Source organism: Thermobia domestica, chromosome 8, assembly GCF_964235325.1.
Source record: "Thermobia domestica chromosome 8, izTheDome1.hap1.1, whole genome shotgun sequence".
In the NCBI taxonomy this organism is placed as follows: domain Eukaryota; kingdom Metazoa; phylum Arthropoda; class Insecta; order Zygentoma; family Lepismatidae; genus Thermobia; species Thermobia domestica.
Window position 1 is genome coordinate 217,621,529 of NC_137461.1, and position 24,942 is coordinate 217,646,470.

The 24,942-nt window shown below is 35.4% G+C and overlaps 1 protein-coding gene across 2 annotated transcripts in view; it reads right to left on the minus strand.

The window, feature by feature from the left end:
- Nucleotides 1–201: 201 nt before the first annotated feature.
- The window catches only part of LOC145693438 (uncharacterized), a 683,742-nt gene continuing 659,001 nt past the window's right edge, over nucleotides 202–24,942 (minus strand). For both annotated transcript variants that reach the window (XM_081769432.1, XM_081769433.1), the window contains one exon: nucleotides 202–4,788. In XM_081769432.1, the coding sequence (XP_081625558.1) occupies nucleotides 2,450–4,788 (2,339 nt within the window). In that variant the 3' untranslated portion in view covers nucleotides 202–2,449. The remainder of the gene's footprint in view (nucleotides 4,789–24,942) is intronic.

A 24,942-nucleotide genomic window follows, 5' to 3' on the forward strand; every position in this document is an offset into this window, starting at 1 on the left:
TTACTGAATAATCAATTGGTATTGATTAAAATTTAAAAAAAAGAAACAAAAGTATTATTTGAGTATTATGCTTGTTTTAAATGTCAGAATTGTTACACAAATATGAGAATTGTGTCAGGATAAAACGTCTATGTTTCTTTAATAAAACACTGCATATGTCAGTAAAATAAATTTATATTCGACACGACATATTTCACTGAAAAAGAAAGAACTTTATAATAAATTGGTTTGACAAAACAAAGTGGTCTGATCAAAGATGGTTATTTACAGAAAAATGAGTGTTAGAAGAAAACTATTCATTATATTTTCTTTTACGTATTTCTGTTATAGTTTGCTGACAATTAGATTTCGTAACGTGTTAAGTCTTATTAAAATCATGTTCATTTGCACGTTTCGTGTATTTAACTGTTCTATGGTGATTATAAACTTGGCCACATTTATTGTTATGTTACTCTCATCCTTACATTTCTGCATGGATATATAAACGATATTTTACATTTTCATAGAAACACAAAGGACAGATTTCACATATACTGCATACAGTTTTACATTATACGTATAATATATTCAACATGTACGTCAATAGTAAGAATATAATAATGGCAAAAATACAGACATATTTTGTCATTCTAACTTTAAATGAAAAGTTTATCTTTTTTTTAAAAAAAAAAGAAGACAATTTTGAATAAATTTATTTTATTAACTTTTGTTACTTAATAAAAGTTACATCATCATAATATGTCTGACCCTGTTGTAAATACCAGTGTTATAAGGAAAACAAAACTCATCTTATTTGAATACATTAACTTAGAAACAAATACTGTAGTTCAATATTAAAAAAAAAAAAATAAAACCATGCTTAATAATGGTATCAGTAATCCATGTACAATACATTTCTATGACTTACTATTAGAAAAGTAGCATGCGGCAAACTACATTGAGCCCTGTTGGCAATCAACAGTAAATTCGATTCATTAATAAAAATATCATAATTTTCAGGAAAAATACAATTACGTCCTTTTTAAACAGTAATCAGATCAAATTTTTATATCATTTCTTTTTTATTTGTCTTCAACACATACAATTAAGGATTTCAATTCTATGCGAAGATTGTTTTCTTCCAAATTATCGAAAGGCACATTTTTAATGATACCTAAGGATAGATAGTCCTCAGGTCGAGGTCTTATGAACTGTAGGCAATTGCATGATTCATTTACTTTTATTAAAATTTAAAATAACAGCATTAATGTTGTTTTAATTTATCTCAGAAATTCAAGATTATTACATGAGTTTCAGAAAATAAACACTATTTGATAGAGTGTTTGTTTCACTCTTATATTTAAGATTTAATATATAGAAAAACAAATATGTTATTTCTGTACGGATGCAAGTGTAGCTGCCCTAAGAAAAGTCTATTTGATAACGTTTAAATTTACATTTAGACATCATTCCAAGATTATGTTGTGCATTATTCTTTAGAAACCATCGTGAGTATTTTTATTTCGATGTATTACTAAATAGGAATACAATTGAATACTAACTAGCTTTTTTTTTAAAGGGGTAGCTTAATCAGTAAGAGAAACATGAAATGGGTCTGGCAATTGAGCAAATTTCATAGGTATTGTTTCCATATTAAGCACTTAGATAGTTTAAATAAATACTTAACTAAAGGAACTTAAAATTATTAATTTGTAGAAAAGTCAATGCATAAAGTATGATTCAAATCAAGTTAGTACTTATTTCTTTATTCTCTAAAATAACATTACATTGTATACCTATTAATAAAATAATAACACAAAATGATCAATTAAGAAACATTACTTATATACAAACATCCTATTCAAAAAACAAGTACAAACTAGTTCAGTTCAAAACGTCCATCATCAAGTACAAAAATCGTTTTATTAAGTCCGTAAGTTTAACGATATTAAACGATTACAATACAAAATATAAGGTCCACTATTAGATTTGTGTTGCATTCCCTGAGACACAAAACCTCTTAATCACTCCAATTTCTGCTTCCTAAGCTCACACAATATATTACCAGCTTATCCTTCTATACATACAATACATCGTACATACTGTAGATGTTTACAATGTATTTAATCAGAAGTAGGTAGTCTACTCACTACATTGTCAAAAAATACAGTCTACACTCGGTTTAAGGAATTTAGTAACAGAAGCTTTTATGTTTTCATTTTCTTAATATTTCTAAGCACCAACGAACACGCACAATCTCTTAAAGACCTTACGTCATCATTGGGTCAAACTAAAGCAATCCAATTCGTTACTTAGCACAAATTACGAATGATTGCTTAAACTGTGCTTATTAAATTTTCTATAAGTTCAAAGTCGTTTTTGTGTAAAGTCTAACAATAGTTAGTCTAAACACTAAGACTAATCAGAAGTTTCAATTGTCATTTAACACGAATGAAACATGTAATGAATCTTAACCTTCATCCACAGCTTTTGATAGAAAAGATTGGTTATATTGAACATACCAATCTTTTGGATGTGACGCACTTGATCTTCTTGGTTGTGGTTGTTGCTCATTCGTCTTCTTTGATTCTTTGTTTAATTCTACACCATCTGGTTTCTTTGATTGGTTACCTTGTGGTGCAGGAGATGTTTGGTTACTCACTATGGTTGACTGGTTAGTAGTGATTCCTTTCGTGGGTGAAGGAATCTGATGTTGTTTGTTTGTTACGCTTTTAATAGGCGGGGAAGTGGATGTTGTGTTAAGATTGCTCTTCGTAGGTGACGATGAAGTAATATTACTATTTGAGGATGTGGGAGTTTGATCACTAATAAGACCTTTAGAGGGTGTGGAAGGAGAATGTATTATACTTTTAATGGGAGAAGTTGTGGGTGAACTGCTCAAAATGCTTTTTGTTGGTGATGAAGCAGGGGAGCTACTGACAATGCTTTTGACTGGAGATGATGTTTGGCTTCCAGTTATGCTTTTTGTTGGTGAACATGAATCAGACACAGAAACGATATTTTGTGATACTCGAGCATGATCTTGTTGGCGCTGTGCTGCTGGTTTCTTAGATATTGTAGGCTTTATAATTACACGAGGCTGCACCTTCTCTACTTTTCCCTGCTCCGATTTCGTTTTATTAGTTTGCCTTTTATTATTATTATCTCCGGACGAATACGACTTAGGATCAGGTGATAAATTACCTTCATGGGCACTTTGGTGGCGCTTTAGACTGGACGTTCCCCTTGGAGGTGGTGGAGGAGGAATTCCTGATGAAAATGTCTGCGTTTGAGAGTCTTGCATAACTTTGTGAACTGGAGTAGTTGGTTGAGATGTTGAACCTCTCCCTAGAGAGTGCGTTTGATTTTGTGGTGGTAAAGGTAAAATAAGTAACTGAGATTGAGGAGGAAGAGACCGTCTCTTCGCAGCCACAGCTTTGGCCGGAGAAAGTTGTTCCTGATGGGGTTGATTTATAGGTAGATCGGGAAGAACTTTGGGGTAATTTAGTTTCTTAATGCTCTGTAATGTATCGCCGTGCTTCTCCTGTATTGGAGGAGCATTTTCATCTAAAGATGTAACATTAACATCAACAGGAGCTGCTGCTGCAGGAGCCGACTTTTGTCTTTGAAGCGTATTAGAGTTTGGGAAAGTTTGCATCGGAATCTGATTTTGAATTATAACTGTTGGCTCCTGAGGAACTTTAGGAATAATGTTGATAGTAGTGGAACTTCTTCTAAGTTCTTGCTTTCCCATCGCAGAATCTGGTAAAATTTCATCTTGTAGTTTCGATTGCTCGCTTTCTGGAAGAGATTGCTTTCTTTCTTTTCCTTGACTAAGAATTTCCGATGGTTCCTCGACTTCAGTCTGCCGACCTGTAGGCGTAGCGTCTATGGCTATGGAAACCTTCTTAGTTAACTTCATCGGTTTTTGTTGCACGGTTGCTATCGATATCTTATCTAATGATGTGTCTGTACTAGCTTCTTCTTTTGGTACTTTTGGATCTGGTCTGCGAAAGAACTTTGGGGAATACTTTTGTATGAAATCTTGTGCAATCCATTCTCTGACTTTCGTCTGTGGATCGAGAGTGCTTATACTACACTGGCGTGCTAACCACCTGCGTCTGCGTTGTTCTTCCTCCAACATTTCTTCCTCTGGAATAGTGCCATGATTTCGTTGTGTAGAAGCTTTGTCGAGAAAATTAAACATTTTAGGAGTTGCTTTGTCTTTAACAACTTCCTTAAGGTGTGGGTCATCCTCACCTGCAACCTTATATTTTTTCTTTAGCAATCTTTCTTGCAATTTCAATTTGTCTCTTTGATAGTAAATCCCTGCAAAGGCACATATATTAACAACTAGTAAGCTAATTCCAACGACGATTACAATACTAAGCGCTATGGAACTCTCACCGTGGTGTGTGGTCGGTAAATTAATTTTTGCTTCCGATGTTTTTGCATCGGATGGACCATCCATCATGCCGGGCTTCTCTTTAGAAATGTCTGAAATTTGTGTCTTTTCAGGAGGGAAGACTTTGTTAATTGGATTATTGAAAGGGTTATTAAAATCATGATCTTTGATTATTTTCTTTGGATCAAACGGTGGGGTGGGATGATCAGGATATCGACGCACCCAAGGAGGTGGAATTTGAGTTGACTGAGGAAAGAGTGGGGTCATTGGACGCCGAGTAATGGGAAGTCGTGGAGATAAATTTGCTTTTGCAAGGGAAGGATTTTTCAATATGTCAGGAAGAATTTTGTTCCAAAATTCCATTAACTGGCTCCTGTATGAACGTCCAATTTCAGGAGGTGTATCTGCAAAGAAGTAAACATAATTAAATATTAAATTGAAATTAATTTTATGTTTCAAAAAGATTAAAAACATTTTCAGAATTGTTGTCATATAATATTTGGACAACACTATAAAACTACCCTTTTAATGTTGTAATCTAATTAGTGATCTGAATATATAATGTTACATTTGGTATATGTTTTTAAAAGTAAGTTTTTCCTTAAATTGAAAAAGTAACATTTTGATTTTTTCATGCTACGATTCATCTTAAGTAAGTTTAATTCTATACTCAATTAAATATACCGGTACAAGAGCAAAACAGTTTCATTCTTAAATTAAGTATGCCAGTTAGGAAAATTGTTAACAAAATATTGATATTTTTATGTGATATCTTGGAATTACCTAAAGTGAACAAGGAACATTCAATATTTGAATATTATATTCCGATACAAAAAATATGTTATGTAGCTTTTGAAGCAGAATTACCATTTTAAACCTGTATTATTTTATTAGAACATATTTTATACTAATTTATTCATCTTCGTTAACTTTGTATTTTATTTAAGTCACAATTCAAATAATTAGATATACTTGACTCGCTTCTTTACTTTCTATGTTTTTATTAACTTTATATATATATATGGCTCAATCCATTGGAAATCTTCCAATTTCAGATTAAAAGGTTATTAACAAGACTTATTTTTTAAACAGTTTTGTATACAAAGATGTACATATTCAAATAGTTGAAAACAAGGATTCATTCATTTTGTAGATACTCAGTTTTGCTCTGAACTGTCATTTTATATAGGTAATAAATTTATTTTGCACTTTGTTTTAAAGGCTGTGGTTTTGTTACTTTTGAAAATATTCATTTCAAGCAAAAATAATTCGGACTAGAATTAATTGTACAAAATTTCATATCGTCTGCACATATAAGTTTTCTACACTACAAAAATCTTTATAGAAAGAGTGTAAAGTTATAATGTGTGAAAAGCAAATTGTCATTTTTGAAATTAAAAATATAAAGACAAAATAAGACACACTGTTAATTTATTTTCTAAATATAGGCTTTCTGTTATATTGCTTCCTGCAAAAAGTTTGATATCTGATTCATTCGTTTACGTTATAAAAATCGAAATCATATATTAAGAACCCTCATATAGGACCCTAGTGTATATATATATATATACTATGTGATCAAATGTATCCGGAGATCCCCAAAAAATACACTTTTCATATTAGGTGCATTCTATTGCCACCTACTGCCAGGTACTCATTACCAGCAACCTCAGTAGTCATTTGACATAATGAGAAAACAGAATGGGGCGCTCCGCGGAACTCACGGACTTCGAACGTGGTCAGATGATTGGGTGTCACTTCTGTCAGAAGTCTGTACGCGAGATATTAACACTTCTAAACATCCCTAGGTCCACTGTGTCTGATATGATAGTGAAGTGGAAACGTGATGGGACACGTACAGCACAAAAGCGTACAGGACGACCTCGTCTGTTGACTGACAGAGACCGCCGACAGTTGAAGAGGGTCGTAAAGTGTAATAGAGAGACATCTATCGAGACCATCACACTGGAATTCCAAACTGCATCATGACCCACTCCAAGTACTATGACAGTTAGGCATGAGGTGAGAAAACTTGGATTTCATGGTAGAGCGGTTGCTCATAAGCCACACATCACGCAAGTAAATGCCAAACGATGCCTTGCTTCGTGTAAGGAGCGTAAATATTGGACGATTGAACAATAGAAAAACGTTGTGTGGAGTGACAAATCATGGTACACAATGTGGCAGTTTGTGGCACATTCTGGGTTTGGCAGTTTGTGGATATGGCGAATGCCCGGTGAACGTCATCTGCCAGTGTGTGTAGTGCCAACAGTAAAATTCGGAGGTGGTGGTGTTATGGTGTGGTAGTGTTTTTCTTGGAGAAGGCTTGCAGCCCTTGTTATTTTGCGTGGCACTCTCACAGCGCAGGCCAACATTGATGTTTTAAGCACCTTCTTGCTTCCCGCTGTTGAAGAGCAATTCGGGGACGGCGATTGCATCTTTCAACACGATCGAGCACCTGTTCATACTGCACGGAGTGCGGCGGAGTGGTTACACGACCATAACATCCTTGTAATCAACTGGCCTGCACAGAGTTCTGATTTGAATCGTATAGAACACCTTTGGGGTGTTTTGGAACGCAGACTTCGTGCCAGACCTCACCGATCTACATCGATACCTCCCCTCAGTTCAGCACTCCGTGCAGAATGGGCTGCCATTCCCCACGAAACTTTCCAGCACCTGATTGAAAGTATGCCTGCGAGAGTTTAAGCTGTCATCAAGGCTAAGGGTGAGCCAATCCCATATTGAATCCCAGCAGTACCGATGGAGGGCACCACAAAATTGTAAGTGATTTTCAGCCAGGTTTCGGGATAGTTTTGATCACATAGTTTATATATATATTATTTATCAAATTCACACTTTAAACAAAAACACAAACAACTGTTAATCCATTTTTACCTTCTCAAAGCCTTATTGCTAAAACAAAATCTGCTGATTTCTGTACATATGGAATTTTTCTCTAATACTCAATTCGTTCGACCTGTAGCAGTTGTGAAATCTATTGAGTATAGTTTTCTTAGGTTTATAGCAATCATCACTCATATTCTGGCATATTTTGAGATTTGAAAAGACATTTTGAGACCATGTGGATGAAAAAAGAAATAAAAAGATCGTTATTTTCCTCCGTTTTTATTCAATGTTTCCACTTCACCAGATTATTATCCACATACAGACAGATACGCTTCATTAGTTTGGAATAAAGATTACACATTACACGGAATTATATTGGTTGTATAGGAACTGTACTGTGCAAACAACCATCTGCTTAGTGAAGTCGAGGGTATAATCTCCATGTTAGTGTATATGTGGTATTGCTATTCCTAATTCCCAATTTATCCACTCTACCTGTACATACGCATATATATCTACAGATAGTCGGCAGAGTATCCCAAGATTTAGAAAGGACTTAAGTGATAACAACAACGCGTTACCAAGTCTCCAGTATGACTTGCTGAAAGAGTTACATCCAACGAAATAAATCTTGGTTTCAATACAAAGGCAATCGTCTGGAACTGTTCCGCCGCGCGGACTTCAAAGAAGATATTTTTTATCTGAATTATTTTGTATATTTATTGGAAGTAAGCTAAATAGGATCTCGTATTAATAAAGGAGTCTCGAATTACGTAAGACAAAACAGCGTTTATTTTTAAGAATTATTTTCTTCAAAACATCATATACAATTAGTATGTTTCAGTGAAATATTTTTACAATAAACTACATACACAATTGAACTGAACGTTTTAATACCTAAAATGCTAGTTTAGTTATAGAAAGAATTTCAATAAATTAAATCTTTAAGTTTAACGTCGCACGTTTATGTCTGTTAGGCTAAGGGAGACGATAAAGCAAGCCAAAGATGATGGAAGAATTGGTGAAATAAGGAGGTGGGAGGAAACGGAAATACGCGGATAAAACTCACGATCATGATGTTATCCACCACAAATTTATTTGGCCGGGGAACGAACGAGGAACCCCGCGCATTAGAAATAAGTGTTCTACCACTAAGTCATTGTGCCCCGAGTTGTAGAATGAACTATCAGTTTAGTTATACTTTAGTTACTAATAAACAAAAGGGACACGATGTCTCAGTGGCAGAGCGCTCACCTCTGATGCGCTCCTTGCCCAAGTAAGTTGTGGCGTACAAATCGTGTTCGTAGGTTCTCTCAGGTATTCCCGCTTCCACCCACATTCCCATTCCACCCTTCCATTATTCACTTGCCTCAGTCGTTCGTCTTCCTTAGCCTAAAGGGCATAAACTTCGGACGTTAAAATATGATATTTTAATATATATTTTCTATTTTTGCTAACAAACCGAATCTCACCATTTGAAAGAAACGTTACTCGAAAATCAGTAAGAGCTTAGCGGCCAAACTTTAGCAAATTGTTACATCGCAAATAATGTTTTCGTGTAAATTTGACGTGTTTTGAAGCCTATTCCTTTTGAGATATTTCAGGTTGAATATAGTTGATTAAAAGTTTTTAAAAAACTCATAATGTTCGAAAACAACAAAAAAAGATGATACTCTCAGGTATCGAACTGTTTTAAAAGGTATTATACAACGAAACCTACATCTAGAAAAAAATACGTCCAATCTGATTTTTTTTTCAAGTTATTAATTTCAAAAATGACAATTTTCGTTTCTCAAATTTTAACACACAACACTTTTTTAAAAAAAAAAATGTTTGTAATGTACTAGCTGTAGATGTGCGGTAGAAATATAATATTATACATTTAATTATTTTTCAAACTGTTTCCACTTCAAATAAATATCGTCAAGAATAACGGAGCTACAGCATTTATTACAAATCTTTGTAAAGTTGGAAATACGGTTAGGCGTCTATACAAAATAGCCACTCAACAGAAAACTTAGAATCAAAACAGTGAATGAATGCTTGTTACCAACTCTCTAAATATAGTATAACTTTGAGCACACAAAATGAAAGTAATACATTGTGTCAGCAGCCATCATTGATTGATTTTATATGGATTTATTATTACACAAAATGGATTCAGGTCATTTCGGCAAATCATTAATTCATATGTTCACTTGACCATTATTATTAGTTTATTGATATTAACTTTATAGTTGCTCCTTAATATTTCCAACATATTTTTAATTTTTGGTATCACATCTTTCACAAATAAAATTCAATATACAGTACAAGCACTGCACTTTAAATCTTTTATTTCATGTATCTTAGACTTCGATTTTAAATACGTGTCATAAAAGATCACAGGGAAAATGTTAATGTTAAGATAAAATGGGAAGACATGTTACTATTTTACTTAAAGAAGACATGCTCTTCTGTACTGTTTTGTAGCATTACAGACCCACAGGCAATCAGAAAATTACGACAATTTAAGTAAAAGTTCAACTCAAAATTTAACGACAATTCTAGATTTCCGAACCATTGCACTATATAGTCAGAAGATAAAAACTTTCTCGAAACCCGACCAGAGGTTTCAAATTTTGTCAGAGTTTATACTTTGTATATTCCTTGGCAGTGCTTGGACCTACTTTATTTCAGGCTTAGTAAATAGAGATATTGCTTAAGATTAAAATATGTTAATAGTAAGTCAGTAAAAAGAGGTGTAAAATCATCCGCATGTTAGGAAGTTGAGCTTTAAGAAAAGTACGTTATGTAGGTTTAATGCACTACTAACACTACATGATTCAGGAAAAAAAATACGTATTTGTTCTGATGAACCAGTTAAAGGTCACACCAGGAAAACTGTGTGATTGAACGCAAGAGGAATGCAGAGGCAGAGAGATTGAAAGAGGCATGGAAAAGAAAAAGAAAGGTCAAACATTCAGTGAATTCTCTGAGAAATGAGGCAACTCAAGCAAACACTAAATAACCAGCGCTCCGGAATCAACGGTAAGCGGACCGAAAATCTCATCATTTCTACATACACCCACACAAAGACTACCATAATTTTATATAAATAAAGCTCTCTCCCTCTCTGTACGCTAAACTTTTGTACCCCGCAAACATCAATGAATTAGGACGACATTGTTTAACATGCTCTACCATCAAACTAACAGAGTTGCCAACCAAATATAATGTTATATTCTTTCAAACACATGCAATTGTGCTCTCATATTGTTCTATATTTTTGCGATGTATAATTTCCAAAACATTGTATGTGTAGCACAGACGAGTCCAAAGAGATGTAGAGATACGATCCCCGTTTAATTCCAAATTTTTACTGAATATAATATTTTAAAATTTCAGTTCGCCAGGCATGATAAAAAATGTAAAATTGTGAATGAATGCACTCTGCTTGCTTAGCTTCATCATGAATTGCAGCTAAATTGGAGACACAAGAACTAACAAAATCACACGTTTCTCATTTGCAGACTATACAACGGAGCATAGAGAGATATATGGTGAGGATTATTCCCAAAGATTGGAAAGAACTGTCTGGATCACATAAAATGTCTCGAGTAACGGATTTACCTCGAAAATAAAACCATTTGTTTGACTGTGGATAAGATATATTGCGAGAAGAAATAATAGTCAGTGGACAACAGCAATCCTTAAAGTTGACACCATAAGTTAAGAAGATATGTAGTGAATGTTCTCATATTAAGGAAAATTCAAGAAATATGCGGAGCAACGTGAAAACGGAGTGCCGTTGTGCAGAAATCGATATCTTCATCCCATGGTCAATTATTTTGTTTGCATATTAAACTTTAGCATCCCGTTTTAGCACCGAGGCTATATGAGACATAGCTCTAAATTTAAGGTGAAATCTTTTCAATATTTTCCAGCCGGGAATGGTACTTGGGAGCAGAGCCGTAGCTAGGGTAGCGAGCGGAGCGGTCTCCCGGGCGCTGATAGCAAGAGATCACCGAACGAGCAAGAAAAAAGAATAGCTGTCGAAAATTAGCAAATGACGCGGCGCTCCGTAAAAGTATTGGCGCCCTATTCAATCAATATTGTTGTCGGTTTGCAAAGAAATATATTTGTTAAAAATTTGATTGCTCGATCCGCTCGCAACCCAAAATTTTTAATAGGAGCCACAAGTTTCTAATTATTACTTAAAGAAAGTTATTTTATATGATTTGTTAATGACGATGTGATATACAAGGTGTTGAGTAATGACTTATAGTGTACGCAGAAGCGTTACCAAAATCGGAAACGGTAAAGTCTTAAATACGATTCAGCGTTGTGATGATGATGAGTTTGCTGAGTTAATCACGCTTTTCTACCCAATTAGATTAATCACGATGGTAAGAATGAAGGTATGAAAATGCGATGAATGAAGATACACACGCAACATGCTGTTTGCGTGGGAATTTAAAAATTGAGGTAAGCAAGGAGAATAATAACATATTCGAAAACGTAGAGTTGGGGCTAAAAGGATCAAAACTTAACCCAACGATTTTTTTTCCAAGACTGACCACTACCACTGATTTTTTTTTTTATTCCGTTGACATATGAAAAGCTTCCAATTTAAAGGAATTTATTGGAATCCTTTCTCCATCAACTAGTTGTATCACCAGGATATGTTTTCTGTGGATACGTATCTATTATTTCTATTTGTTATCCCTATTTCTGGGAGATTCATCTTAATATTTTCCTTCCATCTGCGTCTAGGTCTTCCTAATGGACCTTTTCCGAATGGATTTCCAGTCAAAACTTTGAAAACGTTCCTTCTTTCGTTCATTCTCGCTACATGCCCTGCCCACCTGAACTTCCTAGATTTGATGACTCTAACAATGTTTGTTAGAGGGTGTAAAATATGCAGTTCCTCGTTATGAAGTTTCCGCCATTCCTGATTGCCGCTCCTCTTGGGTCCGAATAGTCGTCTCAGGATTTTATTCTTAAATACTCTCAGTTTGTGTTCTTCCCTTAAAGTAAGCGACTATCCTTCACAACAATGCAGAACAACAGCCTTGATTATCGTTTTGTATATTTTGAGCTTCAAATTCTTCGACTGAATTCGCGATGAAAAACGATTTTGAACGACCTTCTAATTATCTGCTTCAGTAGACATTTAATTTCTTCGTGGATATGATTTTGGTCTGTTAATATTGGTCCTAGATACTTCAAAGTATCCACTTTATCTGAAATATGATTTGATACTTTGATGCATCCATAATTTGCAATATTTCTATCGTAGTGAACTTCCATGGATTTAGTTTTTTCAGCATTTACATTTAAACCTGCAAGCATCTAATAATGTCTCTGCATTTCGTTCTATTGTCCTCCCATCAGATTTACATCATCAGCATATGTCAAAACCTAGTGAATACCATTCAGCTCTGGGCCCTGGTTGCCATCTTTGATTTTTCTTTATAGCGTACTTCAGAACAACGTTGAATAATATGTCGACAACGCGTCTCCTTGTTTCAGGCCATTCTCGACGAGGAAGCTTGTGGACAAAAATTTTCCTACTCTGACTTTACTTCGGGATTCATTTAAACAGATCTTAATTCATCTAATTAGCATTTTCGGTATTTCAAATTCTGCAAGAATTTTGTATAATATTTATCTCCTGAGTCATAAGCCTTTTTAAAATCAGTAAATAATTGATGTACCGGGGTAGTGTATTGACATTTCTTTTCGAGTATTTTTCGAATGGTAAATTTCTGGTCGATAGTTGATTGGTTTCGTCTAAATCCACATTGATAATCTCCAAGAATTTCAGCCGCGCATGGCATCAATCTTGCCAATAAAATGTTTGAGAGGATGTTATAAGATGTTGACACAAGAGAAATGCCTCGTAATTATTACAATCCGCTTTGACGCCTTTCTTGTGAATTGAAACAATGGCTCATTCTTTCCACTCTTGTGGTAATTCCAGCTTGTTTCAGATAAGGAGAATGAGTTTGTTTATATTGTTCCACAATTTTCCCCTCTAGCTAAAATTAACTCAGCCGGAATTTTGTCTACACCCGGAGAGTTGTGTTTCTTTAATTTCTCTATAGCAATTTCTACTTCTGTCGACTAGGCTCTGAAATTTGTGGTTCTGCTGTGCATTTTCCTTTCCCAACGAACATTAGTTTTTGGCTGCGTGTTAAGCAAATCGTCAAAGATATCTTTCCATCTATTAAGATGCTATCTGTATCAGTAAGAATTTTCCCGTCGTCTCTCTTTAATGTATACCCGCGGTTGATATCCTTTCTTAAATACGCCTATTTTTCCCTTCTCCTTTAGTTTGATGCATTTCTGGTTGAACCATGATTTGTTATTACGTATTTCCGCGTGTCCCAAATTTTTCTCTTGCTGAAATTGTAATGCTATTCCTAATTTGAACCCAAGTATCCTCAATATTAGTGCTCTCAAAACATTCCAAAAACGAGAATATATTACCCCCACACCAATCTTGTATTTCCCTATCGCCTGGTTCTCCTCTAATTTCTTTAAACTAAACCTCTTTGTTTTTAGATCTTTAATATTCCCTTTATTTAACGATAATCTCTTTATTATTATCGCTGCTACCAGATAGTGATCAGATAATCCACGTATCAGATAATCCACGTATAAAGGTAACCAAAATGCTATGTCGCTTTTTCACCCACCAGCGTCGTACATTGATATGTTACCTAAGACTTATATGGAAGATCAAACATAGTCTCCATCAGCATAGACGACCTTCTGACAACGTTCTGGAAGACCATGAATTCCATCGCGGTAGAAGTTGCTTGGCCGTGATAAGAAGGTATCAAGTGCATTTTGCACCTTTATTAGGGATTTGGACAATCATGTAAGGTGATTGTCCAAGGAATGGAACAGGTGATAATTGAATGGTGCAATGTCCGGGCAATATAGCGGATTCAATAGTGTTTTCCAACCAAAGCGTAGAATGGTGTCCCGGGTAATCCTAGCCACGGAGTTTAGCGTTTTACTATAACAGGAGGGCCCCTTTGTGATTCAGAAGTGCTAGCTCCAGAGTCGAGTTTTTCTTCAACACGCCTCAACTGCTAACAGTACACAGTTCCATTCATTCTCTGACTTGCTGGTAGTAGCAGTTCCTGATACATGATGCAGCGAGCAGGTCACCAACACACAGGAAGAAATTCCTCTGGTGCAGTGCTGGTTTAGCTGTTTTGGAACCGGTTCATGGGATGCTAACCAATGATGACGCTGCCGAGGTGCTTCGTACAGGATCCACTATTCATCACATGTCAACAACCTGTCCAGAAATGGGTTCCTTCCTCAGACGAGGCAGCAAAGAAACACAGCTGTCTGCTCGTGTTGCTTTCTAGCCCGGAGTCATATCATGTGGAACACATCGACCCAACTTATAGTGGTTCCCAAGTTGATGGAGATGCTGCCGAATGGTTTATTTACTCACACTAAATTGTAGTACCAGTTCCTCACATGTCTGGCCACTGTTTGCCGCAATTGCTGCCTGAAGACCTTCATTTTGTACTTGTGTTAAACTTTCGGTACGTGGTGCGTCTTCGAGTGTTTCTTCACAATCCTTAAGCTTTATAAACCACCGCTACACTGTCTGCTTAGTCACGACACCCTCCCCAAAGGCCTGACATATCTTGCGATCGCAGATTAAACTCTTACAGCATACACGCCCTTATCTTGCTCTGAGGAGGTCCCATGTTCACTCACGCCCTTACGCAAGTTCACAGTGTAGCTGAACTGACAAAACCAGGTAGTATTTTGATATACCCACACCAACAACTGACCTTCGTCTTACCTCCATTCGCATTCAACTTACAGTGTGAGGGCCAATTAAACACAGAAAGCGACAGAACTTTCTTGGTGTTGTTCGTAACTGAAATGACAACATAATCTTCTACCTTCTTGCAAACATTCGTAACATAGAAATAAATATATGGTGACTAGGGTAGGATTAGTACCTGAGTTGAATAGGCTGGAGAGCGGTATATTTGTCCCCGTCTTCTCTTCCTTAAATATTATAGAATAAATTACTTTCTTGTAGCAAGATATTTTGTGCAGGTTTCTGCATTACAAAGTATAACCTTTTCCCTATTCGATGATCTTGGCTTATCGATTAGATTATAAAACTTTCTCCACGTATCAATCCGTTAACTTACTATTTGTTTCTCACTAGTCGATAAAAAAAACTATTTCTTCACTGATAAATTTTTAACGGTTGTCAATAATTTTATTGTCTCTTGTAATTTTCAATGTTATGTCTGTAAATGACAGTTATAGGGATATAAAAAGAAATGTGTTTAAAATTCCAAGTATGTTCGGTTTCTCAAAATGTGAATATACAGACTAGGCAATAATTTCTGAAGTCTGTATTTCACATTAAATTACCATTGATTTTTTTTAAATGTACAGGAAAATAGGAACAATGAAATGTGCATTTCATACCACGTATAATAGTTTAAGTTCAGTGACGACCCCAGTTTTATTTTCTTGACATGGGACTGCAGGAGTGCAGAAGCAGAGGAATTTTAGGGGTGATAGTTTTTTTTTATTACTTGTATACCAAAAATAATAATTAAAGCAACCCACATTTATGCTTTATTTTTTCAAAGTATGCTTTATTGTTAATTTCAATCGTTATTTTACATTAATCATGTATAATGTACTATATATTACTATAATTATACTATAATATACTATATATTACTATAATTATACTAGCATATACTATACATTACTATACTATACATTACTACATTTACTATAATTAAATATTGTAAAGCAACTGTGAAGTGACTATGAGATTTAGTTGTGGATAACGTAATTTGATAAAGTAATAAAATTGAATTTAACAAATTCAATCAAGAGTTCACACAATTATCTCATAGTCACTTCACAGTTGCTTCACAATATTCTAAATATCTTGATCTATTTATTAATATTTTACGCAATCAGTTTCTTTCATATTTAATGAACTTTCTACTTAATGCACTGTAAAGAAATATGCTTTACTCGAGTCAGTTTTTTTTCTATCATTTGTGTGAGCCTTAGAGACATCAGTGTTGCCAGATCTACTGATTTTGCAGGAGATCTTCTTTTTCTACGTTCTACTGATCTACTGCGAAAGAAAATAAAATGTGAACAATTTCCTGCTTTTTCCTTACTTCGAGAAGTTAAAGAAATATATTATTATTAATATAGTGGAGTCTCGTTAATTCGAACTTGGATAATTCGAAATATTGGATAATTCGAACAGAAGTCCATTCCCCTTTAAAACTGTATTGAAAACAATAGTGAAAAATCGTGGATAAATCGAACTTTTGAACCTATGTTTTGCATAATTCGAAGTAAATACAGTTTAAAATTTTTAATGTTGCACAGATGTAAACAGAGAAATACAGTTTTAATGTGTTTCCAGTTATCCAGATGCAGACATAGGGAAGAGTAACACAAAAGATAAATAGAAAATCTATGTAATGATAAAGATGAAAGTGAGTTGGGGAAGAAGTAAAGATAGAGAACGTGTGCCAATCTCATCTTGTTTCAGAATTGATTGAAAATTTAAGATGAATTATTGATAAAGTCAAACAAATGTTATTAATATCGTATTCCACGCAATACATGAAATTCAAGATTTATTGACCGTACAAAAACAATCAAATTTAAGCAAATGAGGTTTACGACTTCTTTAAAATGAGAACAGAATATTCAAATTGTTACTGGTGTTTAATTGTTTGGGCTATTCAATGTATGTTGTAGAGTTGTACATAAATGTATTTTCCATTGTACACGTAGTTTGAATTATGTGGAGTCAATGTCGTTTGTTAGTTTGCGTTATTCGATCACGCAAATAATAAGCTGCTTTAAAGTAAAATCTACACCATATGAATGTTTTAGATGCACAATACTTTGGTTTGTTTGTTGTTATATAAGTGAAAATGTTGTTGGATAATTCGAATTTTGGATAATTCGAAGTTTTTTTCGTGTCCCCTTGGACTTCGAAAACAATGAAATGAAATCTTTGAGTTTTACGTCCCACGGTTATGCCGGTTAGGCTAAAGGAGACGGTGATTATGAGAAATGAATGAAATGGTGGAATGAATAAAGTGGGAGGAAACGGGAGAACCCCGAGAAAACCCACGCACACGGTGTTTGTCCACCACAAAGTTCACTTGGCGGGGGCGGGGATCGAACCCGGGACCCCACCCCTTGGACTTCGAATTAAAAAGAGTCCACTGTATTGAATTTTCAATGTTTCCTCACATAAAAAGACGAAATTTCTCTGTTATAATACACAAAGCTCTGTAGAGCATATAGTTATAGAGTTTTACTGTATATATAATATGAATCCAAAGAATACAACTGTACGTCATCTTCTATATGCATTATGGTTAGCGTTTTTATGACTTTATGGAAGATTTACAAGAAAGTTTTGTTTAAATTGGGACTTGGGTTGGAAGAGTGGCTTAGATCGTTTCTCCACGATCGTCAGCAAGAAATCGTCTTACGTCACGATCACGTGTGACTGCACAACACAGTTACGTTATCGCTACGCACATGAAAAGACATTTTCCCACTCCACTTTGCTCTTTCACTACGGTTTAAGGTGATACATGCGTGTATCAAATAATATTAATATAAATCGGGACTTTTCCCTTTCATTTGCTCAACGTAGTTCATCGGAAATGAATTCTGGACTGCTTGTTTTGACTACTGCCCCCTTAATAATGGTAAATTTTATTGCCTCTCCTCGGATTTACATTCAAACGCCAACACTGTATGTGTCTACTGATTTCTCCTGTTTTTTGTCTTCGAATCTCCTGCTTTTCCAACTGGCTGGTCTGGCAACACTGCTTAGAGTTGCACATATACAGAAAGTTAAAGTAAAAGATGCCACCAAAAAGTACAGAAAGTGCTCAAGTTCAAGAGGTACACATAACAATATATTGTGTACTATTCATTGTTGGCTGTAAGCTTTCTTCTTCTTTTCCTTTTTTTTTTCTTTTCTCCACATCAAAGGATTACACCAAAAAGTTTACGGAAATAAAGTAAGCTTTTCAATGTTGCATTGTTATATTCTCAATGATTTTGTATTATAAATATTGGTTTTTAAAACAGAATTTTCCAAGAATAGTGTTATATATTTTAAATTATGCTTTATGCTTTATTTTCGAAAACTATGCTTCATTATGCTTTCAAAATTAGTTTCTTCTGGACTCTTAGACAACCACAACTATGTTCAAGGTACTAAGCATATGTGTAAATTGTTCTTAGGTTTTTTATGGTTTTGGGTTGTCCTAATAATAATCATATATTACTTGAAGTACCTTACAACGCAGCATATCTTGAGAGCAGTTGGAAGAGAAAGGACTATGCTACCAGGAGATCACCCTGTAGAGTCATTATTGTTTAAGCTAAATCACTTTAATATCCAGAAAATATTAGTTTTGTCACTGCCTCTTACAATATACACACTTCCTAATCTACTGTACTCTAGGTTTACATCAATAATATTAATAGTCTTCGAAACAATCAAGAAAAATAAATTAGCGAAAGATCACAGCTAACAATCAACTATCAATATACTACTTTCCACTCTTGATTTTTAAATTTAGTATCCGTAAGCTTATTGTAAAAGCAAATAATATCAACGTGGCACTACAATATCTTGAAGCTGAAAACATAACTAGTGGGTCACACAACAAAACGTGCAAATTCGTGGTTTAAACAAGATTTACAGATTTTTTTCAAAATGATTCTCGGAATTGGAATTTTTTGTAGGAATTTAAAACCCAAGACAATTTGACATTAAAGTTAAGGGATTAAAAGATAATAAGCAAAAATACCGAGAGCACCTTCAAATTCAGAGAGGAATATAGCTGAAACTACATTGCTTTGCCTTTTTCTGTGGAGAAGGGGAGACGGTTCTAAAAAACTAAGGCGCAAAAATGTGCTAATTCGGTCCTGTGAGAACGCATTTAGAAGAATATAAACATCAAACAGTTAACATACCGTACACCACAAAATATTATAGAACACGAAGATAAAACATCTACACAGTAAACGTTTTTTTCTCTTTCTCTCTCTTTTCCTTTCTAGAACCTCCAACGAAATTATTTTTGTTTGATTTTGAGATGTTTTGGTCGTTGTGCTGAGAGAAGTGAAAGTACTTCCCTCTTCTGCCAGTATATGTGCATGTTGCTGAATGGAATGAAGAAAGGGATAAAGAGAGATTCTAAATGTTTCTATGTGTGTATATATCCTGTGTGTGTGTGTGTGTGCGTGTGCGTAGAACCTGTTTCTATACTAGCTTGGAGGGAAACGCCTCTAAGGAAAATTGGGCGGATAATACAGTTATGCAAAGTTCAAATTGATTCTTGATCTTGCACTGACTGGCTTAACGCGGTGGTGTGAGTCAAAGGCGGAAGGACGGAGGTTGTGGAATCAGGACAGGGACTCAAGATGCTTGTAAGAGCATACGCGGCTTCACTTAGGACACGTTTCAGAGACGGTTCCCCCTCATGAATTCCTAATGAATCTCGAAGCTCGCTCAGGGTATTTCAAGTCTTCAAACTTGATATTGGAAGGGGGGACCTCGCAGAGTAAACAAATCTAAATATGCAAGTTCCGGAAGTTTACAGTTCCTGAAACTGGTTTAATTTTCCTCATGATGTTACAGCATCTAAGAAAAACACCTCTCCTTTCACACTTTGCATTTCGATATTGTCGAATTAACTCCACAGAATTTTATGACGTCATCAAATTTTAAACGCAAAAAATGTTATCCAGGAATCCAATAACAGATTGTCAATTTAAATATTACAAAACTATTTTTTGAAGTAATATCAAGATTGAAAATTTAATTTCCTGCTCTCACTTCATCACATACAGTAATGCATTTACGTGTTTATTTATTGCCAATAATAATTATATTTTATTAAGTTCTGAAGCATTGGGCAATTGGACAATATCATCTCCACGTACGCTGTAAGAGCAAATGACATTTTTGCTCCTGCACAGATAAGTTCTTTATACTTTAGTAATTATTTTCCTAAATTATTTCATTATTTTCGTAAATTGCGTTATTTATTCAAATAAGAATATTAAGTTCATTCGTGTGTAAATTTGGATCTACTAATCAGTGTAGGCTTGGAAATGAGGTTTAATTGTTTCACATTATTTGTACTATTCATATTTTAATAGATACTGAACTAAATTGACCAATCAACATAATGCACATATTGTCGGCTATAAATAAATACTAATCATGCAACAAACCTATTAACCGATGGTTCTGCGCCACCTGCAAAAGGATCGGACATCGAACGGGAAGCAGCGATTGTCCACAGAGGCCTCGCCACAATTCACTCACACGGACCATACCCAACATACAGAACCAGTTTGAGTTTCCACCACTTCCAGAATCCGGCCCTTGTCAGACCTTGGAAACAACTTCAACAGAAGAAGAAGAAAACGAAAAAACACAAGAAGAAATAGAAACAGAATCATCTGAACCAGAAACATAACCTGTCATCCTTAATGCAGAACTAGACACCAAGATCGCTTAAGCCATAGACAACGCCACCAATATGGGCAGCATCCATCCTATCCATAGTCACTGACCCTCCGAAACAGAAAATCCTTCATCAAGCTATCAAGAAAGCCAGCCGCTACATTTTCCGCAAACACCTCAATATTCTTACCACAACCCAAGGCAATCTCCACATCAACTGCACTAACTTACATAATACCACAAAGAAGAGTACTACAAAGCAAAGCATTTCTGATCATACTACACCAGACGTCACCTAAATACGTTACCAATACAATATTCACACCAACTGAATATCTCACCCAACAACCGAATACCTAACACATACAAATATTTTTTTAGCTAAATACCGTGTGCCTCCAGCTTTTGCACCCTCCACGGATGTATGGAAATAATCTTCAATCAGATCAACGACAGAAGACCTGGACTGGTGCGGGACCACTTTCCAAGAACAAGATCACTAGACCATCGGCAACGCACTCAGAAGAATAACAGAAACAGAATTCTACTGCGACTTTTTTCGTCATTCCGTCTTGCCACACCACACAATTGAATGCAGTGAACAAAATAGGACCATATGCTAGAAGACCCTCTCTGCCTGTGCGCAGAGTAAAGTTTGTTTTCTTGTCTCTTGTCCCTCTTGCCATAAACCATACGAAAATATTTTAAAATTTCAATCTTCCATATTGACTTAAACCGAGTTGAATTTGTCATTTAAAGGAAAGTCAATCAAGAAGTTACAAGCAGTATGCGCGTTAAAGAGTACGTATTAGGAGACAAAAATGTTAATAGATGCAACATGTTATCCAAAAATTTAATTTGCTACATGCAAAGTGTTCCAGGAGTGAACCGACAAACTCCGCACACATATTCCTCACATCAAAATAAGAGAAAAGTTTATTTTGCACTTCTCTGAGAAGTGCCTAGTTTCGCAGATAAACGTAGCTGTATGCAATTTAGTGAAAATGATGTCAGATTCACTATAATATGTCCATCAACAAATAAACTCAATGAACTTGTTTCTTACGCCGAAACAAGAAAAAAAATGTTCAAATCGTCCCACGGCTAAAGGAGACGGTGATGATGAGAAATAAAGAAAATGGTGGAATGAAGAAAGTGGGAGGAAACAGCAGAACCCTGAGAAAACACATGCACACGGTGTTTGTCCACCACAAGGTTCAATCGACGCGAGCTGGGATCGAACCAAGGACCCCATGCTCCAGAAGTGAACGCTCTACCACTGAGCTATCGCGGCCCGCAAGAAAAAAGTTCATTTTGCAATTTGATGAGAAGTACCTAGTTTCGGGAATGCAAGCAGTTTTAGGCAATTTATTGATAATAACATTAGATTGGTTACACTGAAACCATCAACAAAGATCTCAGTCAATATGTTCCTTACATCGAAATAAATGGAAAGTTTATTTTGCACTTTGCTGAGACAAATATGCACATTTGTTCTCTCTCTCTCTCTTTTTTTTTTAATGTAAGGTACACGTTGATTGAGTTTGTTGATGGTTGCAATAGCCAATTTGGCGTCACTATCATTAAATTGCCTCTAAGTGCCTGTATCTCCGATTCTAGGCAATTCTCACCTGTAAAGCATAAAATAAACTCTCCTCTTATTTTGATGTAAGAAACGTACACACAGAGTCCGAAACGACTCAAAACGACACAAGAATGCATGTCTTCAAATTTGGATATACTTTAATGTGTACAAATGAATTACCTTCTAATGGTGGACATAAGGAAATATGTCTATTTTTTGACATTACGGATGTGTCCGCCATGAACATAAAAAAATGTGAGCAACTATAGCATGTCAAAATGATCTACTGCCTTGTTTTCATTAGTTTTGACGGATTAGTATGTTATGTTTTGATTATAGGGGGACCGTTTGAGATGATATACTTGTACGTCAAAAATTTATACACATGCGCGGAAACGTGAGGTGGTTGTCGTTTGTCTCATGTTATCAGTGTTACTAATGTAGCACTTTATCGCTTGATCTAGAAATTTTTAAGAATATTTTTATCAAAAACAATTGGCTCATTTATCGTTGTTAGAATAGAAATTTAGCATCTTTTAAATGTTGTCTAGTTACTAAACTAGAATTATTTCCATTAAAATTAATGTATCTAGCGTCTTCTTGCAGTGTTTTTAGAGATAGTATTATTTACTTGTTTTCAGTGTGTTTGGTTTCATTACGACATGTGTGTGTGCCTTATTATGGACAGGTTTGACATATATTTTTATGCCATATCAACATACTTCGGGCTCTGTGTGTATGTGTGCGAAGTTTGTCGGTTTCCTCCTGGTACGCCCTGTATGTATAATTTATTTTAGCAAACTAAAGACTGGAAATTGTTAACCATGTGCAACATACTTTTTAGAGCTACAAAATTCAGTTTTTAGTTATTTTCGAAACTAGACATCTGAATTTACATATGTGCATGTTATTTAATTCAGTTTATACTAATCTATTGATTCATATTCTGCATTCGTGAGCTCGATCTAGTGTTATTCAATATGTCACATACCCCCTTCCCATTATAAAAGAAATCGACAATTAATCTGAGATGGTGGCCATGTTTGACATACACCCCAAAAGGTGCGACCCCTCACCCAATATCAGTTGCCATGCTCACTTTTCACATGTACCGTTTCGTCTTCAAATTATAAGGGTGTCCAAGGACTTTTTTTGGTTTACTCTGTATTTGAAGTAGCACAAGGCAAGTACCGGAACTTTAACACAAACCGGGCAACTACTAGCCACAGTGTTGAATTAAAACTACCAGTTTCTAAAGAGTAGAGTCATTTTTAATAATAAGTGAGTCACGTAGTGAACATTGGACTAAATATAGAAGAGTATCGGGTTAAAACAAACGTTTAACCTTCATCGAAAGTTACAAAAAGTTATGTAACCTAGTGATTTCCAATCTTGTATACCTGAAGCCCTCTCATAAACTCTGCATACTTCTCATCTCTCCTTCCCACACATTGATCACACGTGCTTTTTTTCTGACTCATTTTGCGCTATATTCGTAGTATCTATAAGTACGGATAGCAATAGCTTATGCTGCCCTTCGTCGATCTTTAAGTCCCATACCAAGAGATGCGTCCTCAAGTTGAGAACCACTGACGTGAGCAACAGTGATTGCAGAAATGATTTTTATAAGTTTAAGTTCAAAATGAAAAATGAAGGACGAGTGATTATCTTTGGAATCTATTTTATATTATTAGGGAATAAAATAAAACACAAAAAATGACAGGAAAAACAGATAAAAGAAGATAGAGAGCTCCTCTGTGGCTAAGAGGTTAGCGTACGCGCCTTTGGCGTGGGAGCCCCGGGTTCGATTCCCGGCTGAAGCTCATGTGGTTCGGATTCCACGTTAATTAGTAGGTCCACGTCTCATATAGCCTCGCTGTTGGATAGGAAGTTAAACTCAAAATCAACTCAAAAGAAGGTAGAAGTAGACTTCAGGAAGAAGAAAATGTGTGTGAACAAAGCAATGATTTTTCCCCTATTGAACCAGTATAATAATTTTATAAACGAAAATAATGAGGTATTATTGGACCATTAATACAAAATCCTTCGATTTGGGATTTAAGATTTAGATTTTTGGGATTTCGGCATCTATGGCTATTTAGCCCGTCATGTATGAGGGATTGCGTCCCTCGCCGAGCACACTATCCTGGGAAAGAGAAGGAAGAAAGGATTGGGGAAGGAAGGAAGAAGCCTGGGACCTATAGGTTAAGTAACACTCCGGCATTTGCCTGTTATGAATGAGGAAAACCTAGGAAAACGTTGCTCAAAATGGCTGAGAGTGGGACACATCGGTCGGTTCTAATGGAAAAGTCTCACCATGATCGCAGTAACAGCCTAGTCAAGAAGTAAAGAGACAGAGTGGACATATAGGGTCTCATAAAACTTACGCTGTCCTGCAAGAACGGAAACTGTAAGTCTAATGGGGCCAATGGGGCTCTAAACGTTTTAATAATGGGTAAGGAAAATGCAAGACTAAGAATCATAATGAAGTTAATTGGTTCCACGCTATACAAATCAGAGGTGCTCGAGATCTATTTACAGTGGATTTAAATTGAATTTGTCAATCATAAGAAAAGAATTCAACAAAAA